Below are 17,972 nucleotides of genomic sequence, written 5' to 3'. Positions count from 1 at the left end.
ATGTACACAAGATGTACAGAAGAACAGGATGTTGCTCAGGTTCCTGGAGGTAAGCCTAGATGTTTTTATCATAACATCCATTCCTTTGTATGATGCCTTTTCTGTATTCTGAGGTTAGAGATAGATGGTGTTCTATAATAATACAATAAATCCTCTGCCCATGTTATCTGGTAAAAGTACTCCAGAGGATTTGATGCTAGAGGAGATATTATCTACAGGAGAACAGAGGAACGCAGACCTCCTATTATGAGATGTCTTTAGATTTTTCCTGAGACCTTAAAACAACACTTAAGTCCTGTTCATGAAATCACATTTATCCAGACCACTTGAGATAAAAAAAATACTTTTGCCATTTGCTGTTTGAGAGATTAGACCCTAATGTCTAGAAAAAAAGTATTTCAAACAGGTTTCTTCAACAAATTGTAGAGTTTGTCTTCAAGACATGATTAAATTCAGAACAGAACGTTTTTACAATACAAAGCACTCATTTTGTTATCATGGTAGTGATTGGTTTGTCATTAATTACTATTGGATTTAATTAGTGCATATTATGTTGCTAGTCTTACAGGTGCTGCTGCCTGAGTCGGAGACATCATATGCTCAGTACCGACAGTTACGTTTCCACTCCCAATGAGATATTCAAAAATAGAATGTGTTAAATTTTCTCTTTCTGCAAGTATGGTTATGCAAAATTAGCTGTGATGCGCTGAAAGAAAGATAGCTTAGCTTTACGTATGACTGTTTTAGAATTTATTTCTTGTTTTTTTTTTTTTGCTCAGCACGTAACATTTATTTACTTCTTAATTAATAGCAAACGTTCACAACGCCTATTTAGAAACAGGCCTATTTTTCAAAACCAGTAAACCGCAAAAAAGAAAAAAAAAAACAAACAACACGGTTCCCAAGTTGATCTGGGAAAACCAGTCTTGCCTTTATTGCGCAAGTGCTTCTATTTCGCGACTATTTCGTTCAGTACCTATAGGACTTCAAAGCTGCACCGCTGTGGCGTGCAGCACAGAAATCCACGCAGTGCATCCAGAGTGACCCGAGCGAGGCGCGTCGCGTGCAGTCGGCTGCTTTCGACGTCACAGGAGAAGATGGCGGCGCGTGTTGTGCTGCGCTGTGCTCGTGCCAACCTCACGTACGCGCTCGCGCAGCGTCCCCCTGCACATATTCCGTCTCCAGCACTCGTGCCGGCAAGGTCGTGTTTTAAAAGGGACCTGTCGATAACTCCGCGCTTTTGTACAGGTATGAGAAACCTTGGCTGCATTCGCGATCATTACTTGGAGAGCTAGAAACTTTTTAGTGAACTTTTGGTTCCTAACGCGTTATCTAGTTAAGTAACTAATATGAAGGACCAGCATCTTTTTATATAATTGGCTGGTGTTTGCCATGATGCTGGTTATCGAAGGTGAAATGGACGATCATCCATTTGTGAAATGGACGCATCCAACACACAAGGAGCTGACTCTGAACCTTGTAGCAGTTAGCTAGGCAGCTGCTTGGCTCCCAGGGCGGACTGTACTGCAACGCGCCGCCCGCCTGCTCATCACGTACAAATGAAGAGGTCGTGTAAAGTCATAATCTATTAGCTACAGTTTTTATTTGGTCGGCATGCTGAAAGGGGTTTGTAGGTTTGCGGTTTGTTTTGCTTTACCATCTCTAACTTTTTAACTATTATATTGTATGGAGTACTAATTATGTGTTATCCTCATCTATGGCAGCATGTGTTCATTGATACTAGAGGTCCGGTTCCTGGTCTGGGAATCAGCTCTTACTGCACCAACGTAGTACTTAGCACTGTTTAAACTGAAAGTATGGTTGTATGGTTATCAAACGTCTTTCTCGATACCTTCTCCTGCTCCTACATCTTCAGTTGCAACGTGTGTATTTCTCTCTGCAGCACTGAAGTACACAGATAAACATGAGTGGGTGCGAGTGGAGGATGGCGTTGGTACTGTGGGCATCAGTCATTTTGCTCAGGTGGGTGGACCTGTCACTGGTTTAATATTCTCCAATTTGCATAACTGCTATTTATTAAATGCATGCAGTACTATTCAAAATTCATAGCCACCCCAGGTTGGTCCTGTAAACTAGAATCCAAGTTTCTTTTTTCTTTTTCTTTTTTATATTTGTTCTGTTCCCTGTACAAACGTTGCCACACAGTTTCAGTAGTGGTGAGGATATGGCTACATTGGGTCTTGTCTGTAAAAGTTCCAACTGTAGTCCTTGATGATGCACTGTAGCTGTAACCTACTAAAAGCTTTCTGCATGTCAGTCCTGTAAATACTAAAATAACCTCAAATACATAAATACAACAGAAGAACTATATTTTTGCATAAGTGCACGTTTAAAACATGCATTCATCAAAAAAAAAAAAAAAAACCCACCAACACAGCTTCAGAAAGTCCACTCTTTGACACGTACAGGGAATGGGGGATTCTTCTGAAGTGAATCCTTTGGTACAGATGTCATATGTGTAACATCTTGTGCTGTGGTGCCTTTCAGGAGGCCCTGGGTGACGTCGTCTACTGTGGTCTCCCTGATGTTGGTACAAAGCTGTCCCAGTCAGGTAAGATTTGAGTGTGTGTGTGTGTGTGTGTGTGTGTGTGTGTGTGTGTGTGTGTGTGTGTGTGTGTGTGTGTGTCTATATGGTTTACAAAGACTAAAAACAAGGTTACTGACCAGCCTTACAAGGACACCCAGGTATACAAGGACATCCCAAGTGTCCTTGTAATTCCGAGAGCATGAATGTTGTTTTCTGACTTAAATAAATATAATCAAATCAAATCAAATATATTTGTATAGCGCTTTTCACAACACATGTTGTCACAAAGCGCTTTACAGGATTAAGAATCCCCAAGAGATTTTTGGAGTTTCCAAAAAATGTCCTTTTATACCACAATGTGTATGTGTGTTACAATGATGTCCTCTGAAACCAATGAATGGTATAGAAGTATTACACAATTTGGCGGGAATTTTTACAACATTTCCCGCGAAACAATGTAACCAATTTCCTCGCGGAACGAAGGCATCATTTTTTCCCGTGAAAGAGGAGGATTTTCACAGAGGCAGGATCTTCACGGAGGGGCAGGATCACAGAATTTAAAAGTAAGTAATTTGTTTGTATTATTTCCTATATTTCATGCCATGTGGGGAATACACATATTTGTCATATTGGGCCATCCACATGACGTCTGACGTTTAATATATGTTTACGATGACAAAACAAGCATTCATTCAAAACAATTAAAATCATAAAAACAGGTACGGTGACAGATAAACGCGCACTCTCATAAGCAGCTGTGATCATCGCTGTGCGTGTGGCGGTGTGGTCTGTCGCTGACTCGTTAAAGGAGAGAACGGGCCTCTATGCCTCCATGCTAATGTTATATTGGAAATTCCGTAGGGTCGCTAGCGGAAATTAGCATTATAATCGCGTTGCTAATTTGGTTTCTAAAACATCACGTACAGCATACTTTCTCATGTTGGAGCATCAAAGCACTGATAAATGTTTGTGATCTAAACAGCAGGCTAGAGCTACTCATTCTATATTATGTTTTGTACTGTGCTGGTGTGAATAGCTAAGAAATTATATGGCACAATTAGCTTGATGCTAATGTTATATTGGAAATCCCATAGGGTCGCTAGCGGAAATTAGCATTATAATCACGTTGCTAATTTGCTTTCTAAAACATCACGTATAGCATACTTTCTCATGTAGAAGCATCAAAGCACTGATAAATGTTTGTGATCTAAACAGCAGGCTAGAGCTACTCATTCTATATTGTGTTTTGTACTGTGCTGGTGTGAATAGCTAAGAAATTATATGGCACAATTAGCTTGATGCTAATGTTATATTGGAAATCCAATAGGGTCGCTAGCGGAAATTAGCATTATGATCGCGTTGCTAATTTGCTTTCTAAAACATCACGCAGGGTTGCCAACTCTCACGCATTGAGCGTGAGACACACGCATTTGACCGTTTTCACACGCTCTCACGCCACACTTCCGATATCTCACGCCGAAAAAAAATATCCAGTTTATTTACCTCAGATCCACATATGTGTACATTTAGTTATGTTTTAAAGGGACATGATTTCTATTTCAGGACTCAAGTATTTAGTGTCTTGCTGTTGGTTATGACTGACATCATTGTGCATTTATATATGGTTCACAGGGGATGATAGTAGCTATATCGTGACAACTATTTAGTGTCTTGGTATTTGTCCTTAATTGTGTATATGTGTACATTTAGTTATGGTTTAAAGGGACATGATTTCTGTTTCAGGACTCAAGTATTTTGTGTATTGGTATTTGTTTCTGATTCTCTATAATATGTGTAAATTTAGTCATGGTTTAAAGGGACATGATTTATGTTTCAGGCCTCAATTATTTAGTGTATTGGTATTTGTTCATGATTCTGTATGTGTACATTTAGTTATGGTTTAAAGGGACATGATTTCTGTTTCAGGCCTCAATTATTTAGTGTATTGGTAATTGTTCATGATTCTGTATGTGTACATTTAGTTATGGTTTAAAGGGACATGATTTCTGTTTCAGGCCTCAATTATTTAGTGTATTGGTAATTGTTCATGATTCTGTATGTGTACATTTAGTTATGGTTTAAAGGGACATGATTTCTGTTTCAGGCCTCAATTATTTAGTGTATTGGTAATTGTTCATGATTCTGTATGTGTACATTTAGTTATGGTTTAAAGGGACATGATTTCTGTTTCAGGCCTCAATTATTTAGTGTATTGGTATTTGTTCATAATTCTGTATGTGTACATTTAGTTATGGTTTAAAAGGACATGATTTCTATATCGGGTCATGTATTTAGTGTCTTGCTGTTGGTTATGACTGACATCTTTGTACATTTATATATGGTTCACAGGGGATGATAGTAGCTATATCGTGACAACTATTTAGTGTCTTGGTATTTGTCCTTAATTGTGTATATGTGTACATTTAGTTATGGTTTAAAGGGACATGATTTCTGTTTCAGGCCTCAATTATTTAGTGCAGGGGTGGCCAACCCGTCATAGACCAAGAGCCACTTTTCTTACTGTGTTACAGCAAAGAGCCACATCGTACATGGGCGAGTGTAATCTGTTGAGCGGGGCGGGCGGGGGCGGGCGGGGGGGGGGGGGGGGGGGGTGGCGAGTGCATATTATTAGCTGTGAAGACAGTCAAATGCGTGTTTTCCACTACGACGGTTTTAAAAGTATTAGCGGCTCGCTAGGCTTGTAAACTAACCGCGCACCACGAAAATGTAGCAGTGTGTCGCCCCGTTTGTGCAGGTGAGCCCGCGGACCGGCTGGGGAGCCGCATGAAACCAGGCAAAGAGCCGCATGCGGCTCGCGAGCCGCGGGTTGGCCACCCCTGATTTAGTGTATTGGTATTTGTTCATGATTCTGTATGTGTACATTTAGTTATGGTTTAAAGGGACATGATTTCTGTTTCAGGCCTCAATTATTTAATGTATTGGTATTTGTTCATGATTCTGTATTTAGTTATGGTTTAAAAGGACATGATTTCTGTTTCAGGCCTCAATTATTTAGTGTATTGGTATTTGTTCATGATTCTGTATGTGTACATTTAGTTATGGTTTAAAGGGACATGATTTCTATTTCAGGACTCAAGTATTTAGTGTCTTGCTGTTGGTTATGACTGACATCTTTGTAAATTTATATATGGTTCACAGGGGATGATAGTAGCTATATCGTGACAACTATTTATTGTCTTGGTATTTGTCCTTAATTGTGTATATGTGTACATTTAGTTATGGTTTAAAGGGACATGATTTCTGTTTCAGGCCTCAATTATTTAGTGTATTGGTATTTGTTCATAATTCTGTATGTGTACATAAATGTACAAAGATGGCAGACATAATCAAACAGCAAGACACTAAATACATGACCCGATATAGAAATCATGTCCCTTTAAACCATGACTAAATGTACACATACAAAATCATGAACAAATACCAATACACTAAATACTTGAGTCCTGAAATAGAAATCATGTCCCTTTACAGTTTTTGACGACTGCTAAGCTGCGTTTGTCCAATCTGTAGTCACATTTTCAAAACTCCAAACACAGTGAACACAACAGCAGTTTTCAGTGGCTATACTATTAGTTCAATTCATGTTGTTATGGCACAAAATGCAGTCATTTTACATGTTTTTATAATGCTTAAATTTTCTATACACACAAGGTTATCCAATAACAAAATTCTGGATCGTTTTTGTCTTATTTACAATTGCTTGTACACAGCATGCCAAAAATGAAAACCTAAGGTTCAAAACCTTAAATATTGTATAAAATGCCAAGTTCTGCAAAAACAAAGGCAACTGAAAAGTTATTACTGTTGTACACATTTTTTGCACATATAGATCAATGAAATAAAATGAAGTACAGTAATGTACCGGGTCAGAGAGGAGCAAATATAACGATTTGTCCTGCAATCTCAAGTGCTGGTTTGGTCCTTCACAAATGCCAGATTGGTCCCTATAACAGTGACCTCCTTCTTTGATTTTTGAATGAACTCTACCAACAACTGGTTCCAGAAGCAGAAATGGAACAGGTGGGAGGAAACACCAGGACATTTGTGATGGGACAATGTAGCATTCTCATGTCATCACAAACTGGTTTATAGACCATCCAAGAGTGATGTCCCTTTTCCTCCCACCCTACTCGCCTTTCCTCAACCCCACTAAGGAACTTTTTTTAGTCTGGAGGTGGAAGGCGTATGATCATCGGCCCCATGACCAAATGTCCCTCCTGGATGCAATAGATCCCGACTGCAGAGACATTTCAGCTGAAGACTGCCAGGGGTGAATAAGACATACCAAGCTTTTCTTTCCCAGGTCCATGGCAAGGGCCAACATCAGATGTGATGTGGATGAAAACATGTGGCCAACTGCTGAAGGCCGTTTAGATTAGACCTAACAAGACTGTTCAGTTTTATATTCTGTTTTTCCCCCTTGTGTGGCTTTTTTTGTATATGTGTATTTTTACACATATGGGACCATGGCTAATTATGTTTACAATTACGATAATTATTTTTTGGGTTAGGCCACAATTTACAGTAATGTCCCTAATACAGTAAAATATACCCTTTACTGCAAAACTGTTACTGACTCCTTTTTTGTCTAATCTACATTCCATATAGTACCTAACAGTAAATATCACTCATTGTGTAGACAGTATGTTGCCAAAAATGCACACATTTGAAAAAAAAGTCCAAATGAAGCGGATTACAGTAAAAATGAACTGACTAAGAAAACAACAGAAGTTACTGTAAAATGTCTGTTGTTTGCTGGGAGAGGGTAAAACATTACATGTAATACTGTTTCTGTATTGCCATCAAATGTTAGTTTTTTTACAGTGGTTGTGCAGTGATTGACTATGTTCATCTCGAAAAGAGAATATGTGCTAGTGTTTGAAAGAATGATTGGATACTGAACCAGGTTCAGGTGTTTTAACAAAGTTGTTTGCATTGTGAAATGCAGAGTTGTTATTTAGTTAAGAAAATGCGCTTTTGAACACGATATTTACTATTTGGCTATTTGTGTGAGGTCAATGTGTTGTTGTGTTTAGTGTTTTGACAATGTATCACAAGTATTTGGAAACGCATGTTAGCAGTCGTCAAAAACTGTAAATCATAACTAAATGTACACATACAGAATCATGAACAAATACCAATACACTAAATACTTGAGTCCTGAAACAGAAGGGCTGTTAGAACAAAAAGACAAAAATTAAATAATAGAGATCAATAGTTATGTCCCAATGCTTCTTTGTCTACTGAAGACACTCTTATTCTTCTTGGACATCATCTGCACCCTGGTTCTGCTGGAGTCCAGCAGAGAGTTCTGTAGTGTGTTCTGAGATGACATTCTATTCTCTACTGTTAAATGCCTATGTGATTTGTCTGGCTGATCTGGGGCTTATTCCAGTCCTAGCAACTTAATCAACAGATCTTTGACTCAGCCAGCTTCCCTGCTTCCTGCTCAGTGGGTCTTCAACCTCCTGTTTCTGAATCTGTCTTGTCCCATCTCTGGTCCATCACATCAGCAGTATGTGCATGTTCCTCTGGCTGAGGAACTGGCCTCTGTCTTGCATTTAGTAGAGAACATGTAGTGTTCCTGTTTCCCTGTTTTTACGTTGCGTCACAGGCCTCTACTGAGGCATCCAGAAACTAGAGCCCTCCACTGAACTTTCCAAGCTTTCACCGGACTTCCTAGAGCTTGGAACAAGGGTTTACTAGTCAGAAGACCAGGCCTGAAGTCTCCTTACCTGCAGTTGACATTGTTGTTGCTTCTGTTTCCCTTCAAAATGGAGGACATCACCACTTTGATTAATTCTAACATTAATCAGCCTGTGGCTGTTCTGGGACTTCAGGTACTGTCAGGCCATGGTTGGGCTCCTTAAGCAACACTGTATCCCCAAACCAGGTGCCCCACTAGGTTCCCCAAGCCAGAGTCCCCTACCTGACTCCCGAAGCTCTAGGCCTCAGATACACCAAAAGCTAAAAGACACCTCTAGGCTCCTCAAGCCAGGCGCTCCCTGACTGAAAAAGTCACCTCTTAATCTATCGCTGCCCAGGGTCTTCACCTCATGTCAAACAGGCTCAGAAGCAACTAGCCTCCACCACTACTCCCAAGCCAAAGGACCCTCCAAGTTTCACCAATCTTCCATTGGGCTTCCAATCCCTAGGTCTGAGACCTCTGCTGTAGTGTCTTTATCATCACTGATCCACAAGCCTCCAGCCATACAAGTCACGTTCGTCACAGTGCAAGCTTCTCAAGTCAGAGGCCCCTACTGAGCTACACAAGCTAGATACCTCCAACATACCACAGCTGCCTTCCCAAACTGCCAGCTTCATCTGCCATTTTTCAGTGTGAGGCCTTTGCTGTGATTCTTAAGTCAAAGGGCTCCACTGGGGTCCTCAATCTAAAGGTATCTGTCAGGTTCTCCAAGCCAGAAACCTTCCCAAAGCCAGAGGCCTTCACCAGGCTACACTACAACGTTCCCTTCAGTCCTGCTCCATAAGATAATATTCCTAAAAGAAACTTTAAAGTTTTCCAATGTTTATTGCTAAATTATAATACAATAAAATATGTCCTATACTTGTAATGCTGTGCCATTAAAACAGTCAGTTCTTTTGTTATGTTCAAGTATTCATATGTATTAAGGAATTAATGTTTTGAGGGCTGTAGTACAAGGATGGATTATAGCTCTACATATGTTTAGAATTGTGCACGTTATCAAACTATTGCAAAAACGATTTCTGAAATGTACTGTTTAGGTGAAAATGTTGGCGCAGACACTACTGAGACTTCTGTTGCAGGCAATAATGGTAGGATTTTTGATGTTCACTCTATTTTATTTGTGCATGTTTATTTCTTAATGACTGTTTAAAAATCCTATTAAACTGTATTAATTATTTATAATAGAGCTCGTCAGAAAAAGGAAAAGGGCCTACACAAAGAAGCCTTGGACCACCACGGATGTCAAAGCCGTCATGACACATTTTGGGCGGCACACCAGGAATGGGAAGTTAGCTTCTTTAATAGAATGTGATGCTTGCAGAAAGGCAGAACACCCAATTCTGGAGACACGGACAGTTCAAAATATTAGAGATTTTGTACGTAACAAGGGATTATATTACAAGGGTGCTCCACTTAAATAACTCACTATCTGCTGTAGGTGCCTTTAATAAGGCTTTATGACATGGGTTAAAGTTCTCCGTCACTACGACGGATTTCCGTCATTTGATTTTTTTGGGGAAAAAATCCGTCAAATCATAATAAACAACACACACGCGCGTGCTATCTGTTTTGTGGCCGAAATATGATCCTCTCACTGGCGCTCAGCAGCGCTGGATGGATGACGGCGGTGTAATTTGATTGACTTGCGGTCATTCCGCCTTCTGATTTTCGGACATTACGTAGAAAAGTGACCTCCCTCCTGCCTGACCCTAGCGCGCGACTCCGTACACCTCGCGCTAAACATGCGCGAACGGCAGAGGCTACTTGCCGCGTCACAATCTTTTTACAGTGTTGTCTGAAACGATATGTGGTAGTATAAAGAAACACCCCTCAAAAACAGGAATGAACATTTACCTGACAAAAATTAATGTTGCTTTGTGTTTCAGGTTTGAAAAGTGCTGGAATTTAGGCTAAAGTACTTTAAAATGCTTGAAATTGTAACTACTTCGTTTCACAACAATCTGTCTGATTGAACAGTTTTCTTGTAATTCCAGGACGAAACATGAGACAACGTGAAGACGTTAAGATTGGGCGTTTTGAAAATAAACAACCATTAAATAATGTGATAAAAAGCGAATGATTTCAAATATATGTAGAAATATTTAACTTAAATAAATTTAACGTTGAAAACGTGTTGAAATGGACCTTGAAAGTGACGTACAAGTGCTTTAATTCCACCTTGTTAAGGTGTATGACCCCAACAAACATGACTTTGTTCATTGCGCTGAAGCGCGGACCCTCGCGCCGCTCGCGCCTATACTTGACGCGGCGCGAGGGTCCGCGCGGCGAAAATGACGTCATCGCTGTGGCTCCGCCCGTGCGCGAGCGCCTCGCGTGCAGTGGATTCCTGAGGTCGTGCACCTCTCGAATTTTGTAAATTTGCGCGAGCCGCGCTAGTAGAATGGACGCATTTGAGGAATTTCTATCTGAAATTAAGTTTCAGATACACCAGGTACTACATGAAGCGATAAAAAATACCCAAAATAGATGTTACCCACAAATGTGTATACATAGACACATAGGCTTAAGCCTGGTTTATACTTTCAAGGCTTAAACCAGGCTTAACATGGATGGTTTTGTTCTGTTTGTATTTAAAATCTCTATCCAGTGGTGTGATTTAATTTGCCATTTTTGGACATTTAATTTTTTGTAACATACCTACTTAAAGCAGGTAATCTTACTGCTTGTGTTTATGCGATAGTGAATCTGATAAAAACAAGAGAACTTCATACCTTTTAAAACTCACCAGGATTCACTAAATTTGACTTGATCTTTAAATAATTTTCTGGAAGAGGACCCCCAGAAAACTCCCATTAAATAAACATTTATGTATATTTATTGTTCAGGTGTTGCATTTTGTCGCTTCATAGATTATCTCTTCTCTCCTTACACAGGCTGTTTAGATAAATATACTTTATAAATGTGTTTATTGTGTAGAATTAGGCAAAAGAGGCTGTGTCCCAACTACACCACATTTTCAGTAGTTGCTGGCATTGTCTTTTGCCAGGAAAAATTTTCAGTCAAATGAAAATTTCTTGCTTTAACCCATGCTTTATGAGTATGTACATCACTATGCATTGTAGGTTCTTTTCATTTATAGGACCTTATGAGTTTTTACACCCCCATTTTTAAATAGGGTGTTCTGAGTTTGTAGTTTGCTTTAAAGAGGACCATATGAGCTTGTAATGTTCTGTAGGTTCTTGGAAGGGCCTTATAAGCTTGTACTTGACATTTGGAGTCTTTTCTTTTGTAAGGGCTCTCAAGAAGTCATACTTAGTGGTTCTTAAACTGGAGCCTTGAGTTATACTGATAGCAGACTTTTATAGTTGTGATTTATATTGTACAGTGGGGAAAATAAGTATTTAGTCAGTCACCAATTGTGCAAGTTCTCCCACTTAAAAAGATGAGAGAGGCCGGTAATTGACATCATAGGTAGACCTCAACTATAAGAGACAAAATGTGAAAAAAAATTTAGAAAATCATTTTGTCTGACTTTTAAAGAATTTATTTGCAAATAATGGTGGAAAATAAGTATTTGGTCAATAACAAAAGTTCATCTCAATACTTTGTTGTATATCCTCTGTTGGCAATGACAGAGGTCAAACGTTTTCTGTAAGTCTTCACAAGGTTGGCACACACTGTTGCTGGTATGTTGGCCCATTCCTCCATGCAGATCTCCTCTAGAGCAGTGATGTTTTGGGGCTGTCGGCGGGCAACACGGACTTTTAACTCCCTCTAAAGGTTTTCGATGGGGTTGAGATTGGGAGACTGGCTAGGCCACTCCAGGACTTTGAAATGTTTCTTATGAAGCCACTCCTTTGTTGCCCTGGCAGTGTGCTTGGGATCATTGTCATGCTGAAAGACCCAGCCACGTTTCATCTTCATTGCCCTTGCTGATGGAAGGAGGTTTGGCCCCATTCATTCTTTCATGTACACGGACCAGTCGTCCCTTTGCAGAGAAACAGCCCCAAAGCATGATGTTGCCACCCCCATGCTTGACAGTTGGTATGGTGTTCTTTGGATGCAACTCAGCATTCACTGTCCTCCAAACACGACGAGTTGTGTTTTTACCAAATAGTTCTACTTTGGTTTCATCTGACCATATGACATTCTCCCAATACTCTTCTGGAACATCCAAACGCTCTCTAGCAAACTTCAGACGTGCCTGGATATGAACTGGCTTAAGCAGGGGGACACGTCTAGCACTGCAAGATCTGAGTCCCTGGCGTCGTAGTGTGTTGCTGATGGTAGCCTTTGTAACGTTGGTCCCAGCTTTCTGCAGGTCATTCACTAGATCCCCCCTTGTGGTTCTGGGATTTTTCCTTATCGTTCTTGTGATCATTTTGACCCCACGGGCTGAGATCTTGCGTGGAGCCCCAGATCGAGGGTGATTAGTAGTGGTCTTGTAGGTCTTCCATTTTCTGATTATTGCTCCCACAGTAGATTTCTTCACACCAAGCTGCTTGCCTATTGCAGATTCAGTCTTCCCAGCCTGGTGCAGGTCTACAATTCGGTTTCTGGTGTCCTCCGACAGCTCTTTCGTCTTCACCATAGTGGAGTTTGGAGTGTGACTGTTTGAGGTTGTGGGCAGGTGTCTTTTATACTGTTAACGACTTCAAACAGGTGCCATTATTACAGGTAATGAGTGGGGGAAAGAGGAGCCTCTTAAAAAAGAAGTTACAGGTCTGTGACAGCCAGAAATCTTGCTTGTTTGTAGGTAATCAAATACTTATTTTCCACCATTATTTGCAAATAAATTATTTAAAAGTCAGACAAGATTTTCTCAATTTTTTTTTTCACATTTTGTCTCTCATAGCTGAGGTCTACCTATGATGTCAATTACAGGCCTCTCTCATCTTTTTAAGTGGGAGAACTTGCACAATTGGTGACTGACTAAATACTTATTTTCCCCACTGTATCTAGTAAATGTAATGTTCTGTAGGTTCTTGGAAGGGCCTTATGAGCTTGTACTTGACATTTGGAGTCTTTTCTTTTTTAAGGGCTCTTGAGAAGTCATACTTAGTGGTTCTTAAACTGGAGCCTTGAGTTATACTGATAGCAGACTTTTATAGTTGTGATTGTATTGTATATAGTAAATGTAATGTTCTGTAGGTTCTTGGAAGGGCCTCGTGAGCTTGTACTTGATATTTGGAGTCTTCTTTTGTAAGGGTTCTCGAGAAGTCATACTTGGTGTTCTTAAACTGGAGCCTTGAGTTATACTGATATACAGTTAGGGAGCCACTGTCGAAGTGTTTTTCTGTTTTGTTTATTTCCAGGTTAGTATTTCAAGTTAGTTGTTGGATTGGCATTACGTTCTGGTATGCTGTCATACATTTTTTTATGTTGCATGCTAGATGGCATTTTTTAAATGTTTTATACCACTGTATAATTATTTTTTTTTAAAGATTTTAAAGATTTTTTGAAGATGTTTTTAAAGAATTTTCAAAAGATTTGTAAGCCAGGGTAAAAGTATTCATATGTATTAAGGAATCAATGTGCTGCAGGGCAAAAAGTAAAATATTGAAATTGTAAAAACTGACTTTGTAATACACTCTCAGAAACTTTTACATGTAAATCTGTTCACAAATAAATGTTTTCTCAAATATAAAATGTTTTTCCATGTGTTTTAAATTGAGATAAACAATATTTTAATGCATGGATTTTATTTTATTTTTTTATTAAGTTACATATGATATTAAGTAATTTTATTAATTGCAATACAAAGGGGAGACTTAAAAAGTCTCCCCTTTGTATTAAACATTAAAATATGATATAGGAATTTATAAGTAACAAATTAATAAGTAAATAATTTACTGACAAGATTTTTACTTGTATTATCAACATACTTTTGATTAATAAGAATGATTCCATAGTACAGTCCTAGTAAACCATATATGACCTTGTAATCCACCTTCAGGTTTGTGTTAGTGTATTTTATATAAACAGTCCTAGTAAACCATGTTGTCCTGGTAATCCACCTTCAAGTTTGTGTTTGTGTGTTTTATGTAAACAGTCCTAGTAAACATGTGTGTCCCTGCAAACCATGTTTTGTTGTGTCCCCTCAAACCTGTAAAAAGTCAGATGCTCAGTTCACATGATTTTATTATCCACAAACAAAATTTTAAGTGGGATGTATCTTAATGGATCCAAACTGAATTATTTGACATATATATTTCATTGATAGGGTATGAGGAAAGCAGTGTCCTCCTAAACCATGGTGGTTGCATGCTGTCCTCATAAACACTGTATACCTGTATGTGTGTGTGTGTGTGTGTGTGTGTGTGTGACTGACTATCTATTGCTATGTAGACTTATTTTGTACAAGTCCAGTCTAATGGTATGAAACATGTAGAAAGAATACACTTATTCCCAATGTAATGAGCTGTCTAGGCTTGCTTTGCTGTTTATTATATAATAATATGGTGAAGCAAGACACCATGAAGTCATTTAGCCTTGTACTACAGCTGCGATATAAATCTCAGTAATGTTTGACACATCACACTACATGGAAGAATGAAAAAGAAGCAACAATTTTACATTTTATTAAACAAACACTTTCTAGCTTAAGTGGGACTTGCTCATATATATATGAGAAGATTCACATAAGTTTCACTGTTAATCCCATGGGCGTGTGCACGTGTCTGTGCTTGTGTGGGTGTAGACGAGTTTGGTGCTCTGGAGAGCGTGAAGGCTGCCAGTGAGCTGTACTCACCTTTAACCGGGGAGGTGACTGAGGTGAACCACGCCCTTTCTGACAACCCAGCACTGGTGAATAAGTCTTGCTACAAAGACGGTGAGATCAGTACACTGTGTTCTCGTCTGTTTGGGATAACCTCACATTTGAAAGGAGGAGCGTAGGGTGTAGGGTTGGGTGACAGGGGTGTGTAGTATAATTGTTTTCAACGATTTTCAAACAAATTACAATTAATTGAGCCACTGCAACAACTAAAATATATACATGCGTCCATATGTGACGGTTACTTAAAACTGGTTGTGTGACAGTGTTCGGTGTCCTTTATTTAAAGAAAAGGTTAGATAATATTTTGCTTAAGTGCAGGGGGGGGTCAGCAGCTCAACACTGTGATGTTTGTCTGCCATTAATGATGGACGATAGTGTTATTGGTCCAACCCTAGAAGGGTGAGAATTAAACTCCTGATTCCCTGTGATATTAAACTATGTAATATTTATATATTTGACTGAATTGTGTAGCTGTTTGTAATATGTATTTGACTGGATTTAACATTTTTATGTGAGCCATTATTTTGAGGAAGTTATTACCATAAGCAGTGCTAGAATGCGTTAATGTTGTTAAGCACTAACAAGTGTGTTATTCTTGTACTGTGCAGGCTGGCTGATAAAAATGACAGTATCAGTACCAGAGGAACTGGACGCTCTAATGGACGAAGCTGCTTATGAGAAATACATCAGATCTATAGATGACTAGTGACTGACTTGAAACCACTAGTGTTTGCCTGAGTTTTATATGCACATGAATGTCCCTGTGGGTGAGTGGGACATAGACAATGTGGTCTACTGTGGACCCGCTGTTTCTTCACTACTGATTTCTCTGATTGTAGCTGCTTTAGTTTAGATAGACCTAGATAGATCAGAATTGGTGCATAAGGCCCCAAAGACTCTTTAAGTACACCATGGAGGGCACCATGTGGGAGGGAATCTGGTTTAACCCACATTTATGAACTGCACACTGTGTCCTTGGTACTTTTTTCCCTTTTTGTTGTTTTTTTTTTATATATTGGTCGTATTTCAGACTTTCGGACACACAGTAACCAAGTGTTTTATCCAGACTAGAAGTAATTGTTCAGTACCTCTTGCCATGTGCCACTGTGCCATGTTAGTGAACTGTTGAGAGGTGTATGAAGAGAATATGGCACGATGACTCTCACGGCCACTCATCCACTTAATTAGGATGGCAGGCCCTGTAAAGGAGAGGGACTTTCTTCATGTATGTGTTGATAACGGGTGTTGATCTGATCTTTAATCATTTATGTGTAGAGTGGATGGGCATTAACATTCATTAAATGATTACCCATTTTCTCAACCTCATTTTCTTTTTTTTTTTTTTTTATGACTGAAATTGTCGTGTTACTAATCTTTATGATCCTTTTGAAAATTTTCTTTTTTTTTTTTTTTGTCAGAGGAAACGATTGGTTGACTTGTAAGGACTTCAGCATGTTCAATCAGGAAGACTAGTTTTGAGTTAGCTTTTGTAGTAGGCTATTCCAGGTTTTGAGTTCTTTTTTGTAATGTTCCACAGGAGCTCCTGATAACCAGTGCTATAAACTCTTTTACTCTATTAAAACACATTTAATAGAAATTGTGCAGCCGTAGACTGCTGCTTCTAGCTTGAGACAGCCAAGCCCAGCAGCCCTAAATGCAGAGGACATGTCTGAGCCATGACGACACATGCCATTGGACCAGTGGATTTATTTCACTGCGAGTCAACATCCCTTGTCCGGCTTTCATATACAATAAACCATGATGGTAGTAGCAGGTTTTTTTATATAGACTTGTATGTTCATATCAAGTTTTTGCCTGCAAACATTTGACCCCCCATTCAGTTTCTGCTTTCAAGACGTTCGTCAAAAATACCGAGACATATATGAGACATATGAGACAAATATGAGACAAATATGAGACATACAATTAATGTGTCTCATATCAAGTTTGTATCTGGATTAGCTCTGACCGGATTCCTTTTACACTTTTAACTAAAATGCCCCCCTCCAAACCCAAATATCGCTTCCCTTTTCCTTTCTGAAACCTGCTTGTAAATAGAGTTCCTCTACGGGCCGGTGCCCGTATTGTATTATACGCTGTCAAAGCAGAACCCGTAAGGGAACAAATGCCTGCACTTAGGAGCAGGAGAAGAGTTTATTTGACAGCCGCTTTAACTTTAGTAGTCAGCAGGCAGGCACATTTCCAATCTGCGGATACATTAAGATACATTCCGTTTACACTTGCATTAAAGTCCGTCATCACCCCCGAAAGTGCTTTGAGAGGTCCGGTCCGTCTTGGGTGTTACACGTGAGTATTCATCCGATCACTAAAACGCCGTTAATTCTTCATCCAGGAAGAACTTGAAAAAACGGTGGCTGATTATTCTCAGTACTTAAATTGAATGCACCGGACACTTCTTGGCTCTTACCCTGTGAAGAAAAGTAGGACCAAGTGGTGTTTTGGACGGGATGGGATGTAAGAAAAACGAAGAATGCCTGCACTTTAAGAACACCTGCGCTGGAAAACCAACGCCAGTCGAAAACAAACCACCGATTTACATACACGTTCACATTCTTGTACTAAAAAGGGATCGTTAGGAAAACACTTAATAGTAATTATTAGGTTTATAATAATGCATAAAGTAAAACATGCCAAACATTTGCAATTTCTACTTATCCTTACATATCCCTTACATAACAAGCCTGTTATCACACAATCCTTTCCAAAATTAATACAGAAACATGGAAAAACAATCTACTACACTGGAAAATTCATTTCGTTTACTCGCACATCAGCAATTACTGCATTAGTTACGGGGTGTTTCGGGAAACACACATTTAGAAATGTTCTTAAGTGTGAGATAACGAGACTACTTTGCGTTACAATCGTTTTGGGAAACCCATAGGACATAAATAATACCGCACTGCAACTGCATAGCTGTCATTTACAAGGTG

General features: G+C 39.3%; 1 protein-coding gene and 1 long non-coding RNA gene across 3 annotated transcripts; both read left to right on the top strand.

Moving 5' to 3' along the window:
* Positions 1–593: 593 nt before the first annotated feature.
* gcsha (glycine cleavage system protein H (aminomethyl carrier), a) lies at positions 594–16,339 on the top strand. Its single transcript, XM_076992634.1, has 5 exons — positions 594–1,248; positions 1,904–1,983; positions 2,509–2,572; positions 14,941–15,072; positions 15,627–16,339. Exons 1-5 carry the CDS (start codon positions 1,098–1,100, stop codon positions 15,722–15,724), a joined length of 525 nt encoding a protein of 174 aa, XP_076848749.1. The 5' UTR covers positions 594–1,097; the 3' UTR covers positions 15,725–16,339.
* Positions 2,579–10,423, top strand: LOC143496485 (uncharacterized). Of its 2 annotated transcripts, XR_013125611.1 has the most exons (3): positions 2,579–3,111; positions 9,317–9,367; positions 9,465–10,423. It is a non-coding gene; the product is annotated as an uncharacterized LOC143496485 (long non-coding RNA). The 2 variants fall into 2 exon arrangements; XR_013125610.1 differs by lacking the exon at positions 2,579–3,111 and having other exon boundaries at positions 5,168–9,367.
* Positions 16,340–17,972: the final 1,633 nt, after the last annotated feature.

The sequence above is a fragment of the Brachyhypopomus gauderio genome, chromosome 2 (genome assembly GCF_052324685.1).
Source record: "Brachyhypopomus gauderio isolate BG-103 chromosome 2, BGAUD_0.2, whole genome shotgun sequence".
NCBI lineage: Eukaryota > Metazoa > Chordata > Actinopteri > Gymnotiformes > Hypopomidae > Brachyhypopomus > Brachyhypopomus gauderio.
This window is presented reverse-complemented; position numbering and strand designations above follow the sequence as displayed.

Coding starts and splice junctions, on each gene's coding strand:
- gcsha (XM_076992634.1), top strand. CDS start 1,098: ATGGCGGCGCGTGTTGTGCTGCGCTGTGCTCGTGCCAACCTCACGTAC. Junction 2,573..14,940: donor TACAAAGCTGTCCCAGTCAG/GTAAGATTTGAG, acceptor GTGTGGGTGTAG/ACGAGTTTGGTGCTCTGGAG. Junction 15,073..15,626: donor TAAGTCTTGCTACAAAGACG/GTGAGATCAGTA, acceptor TGTACTGTGCAG/GCTGGCTGATAAAAATGACA.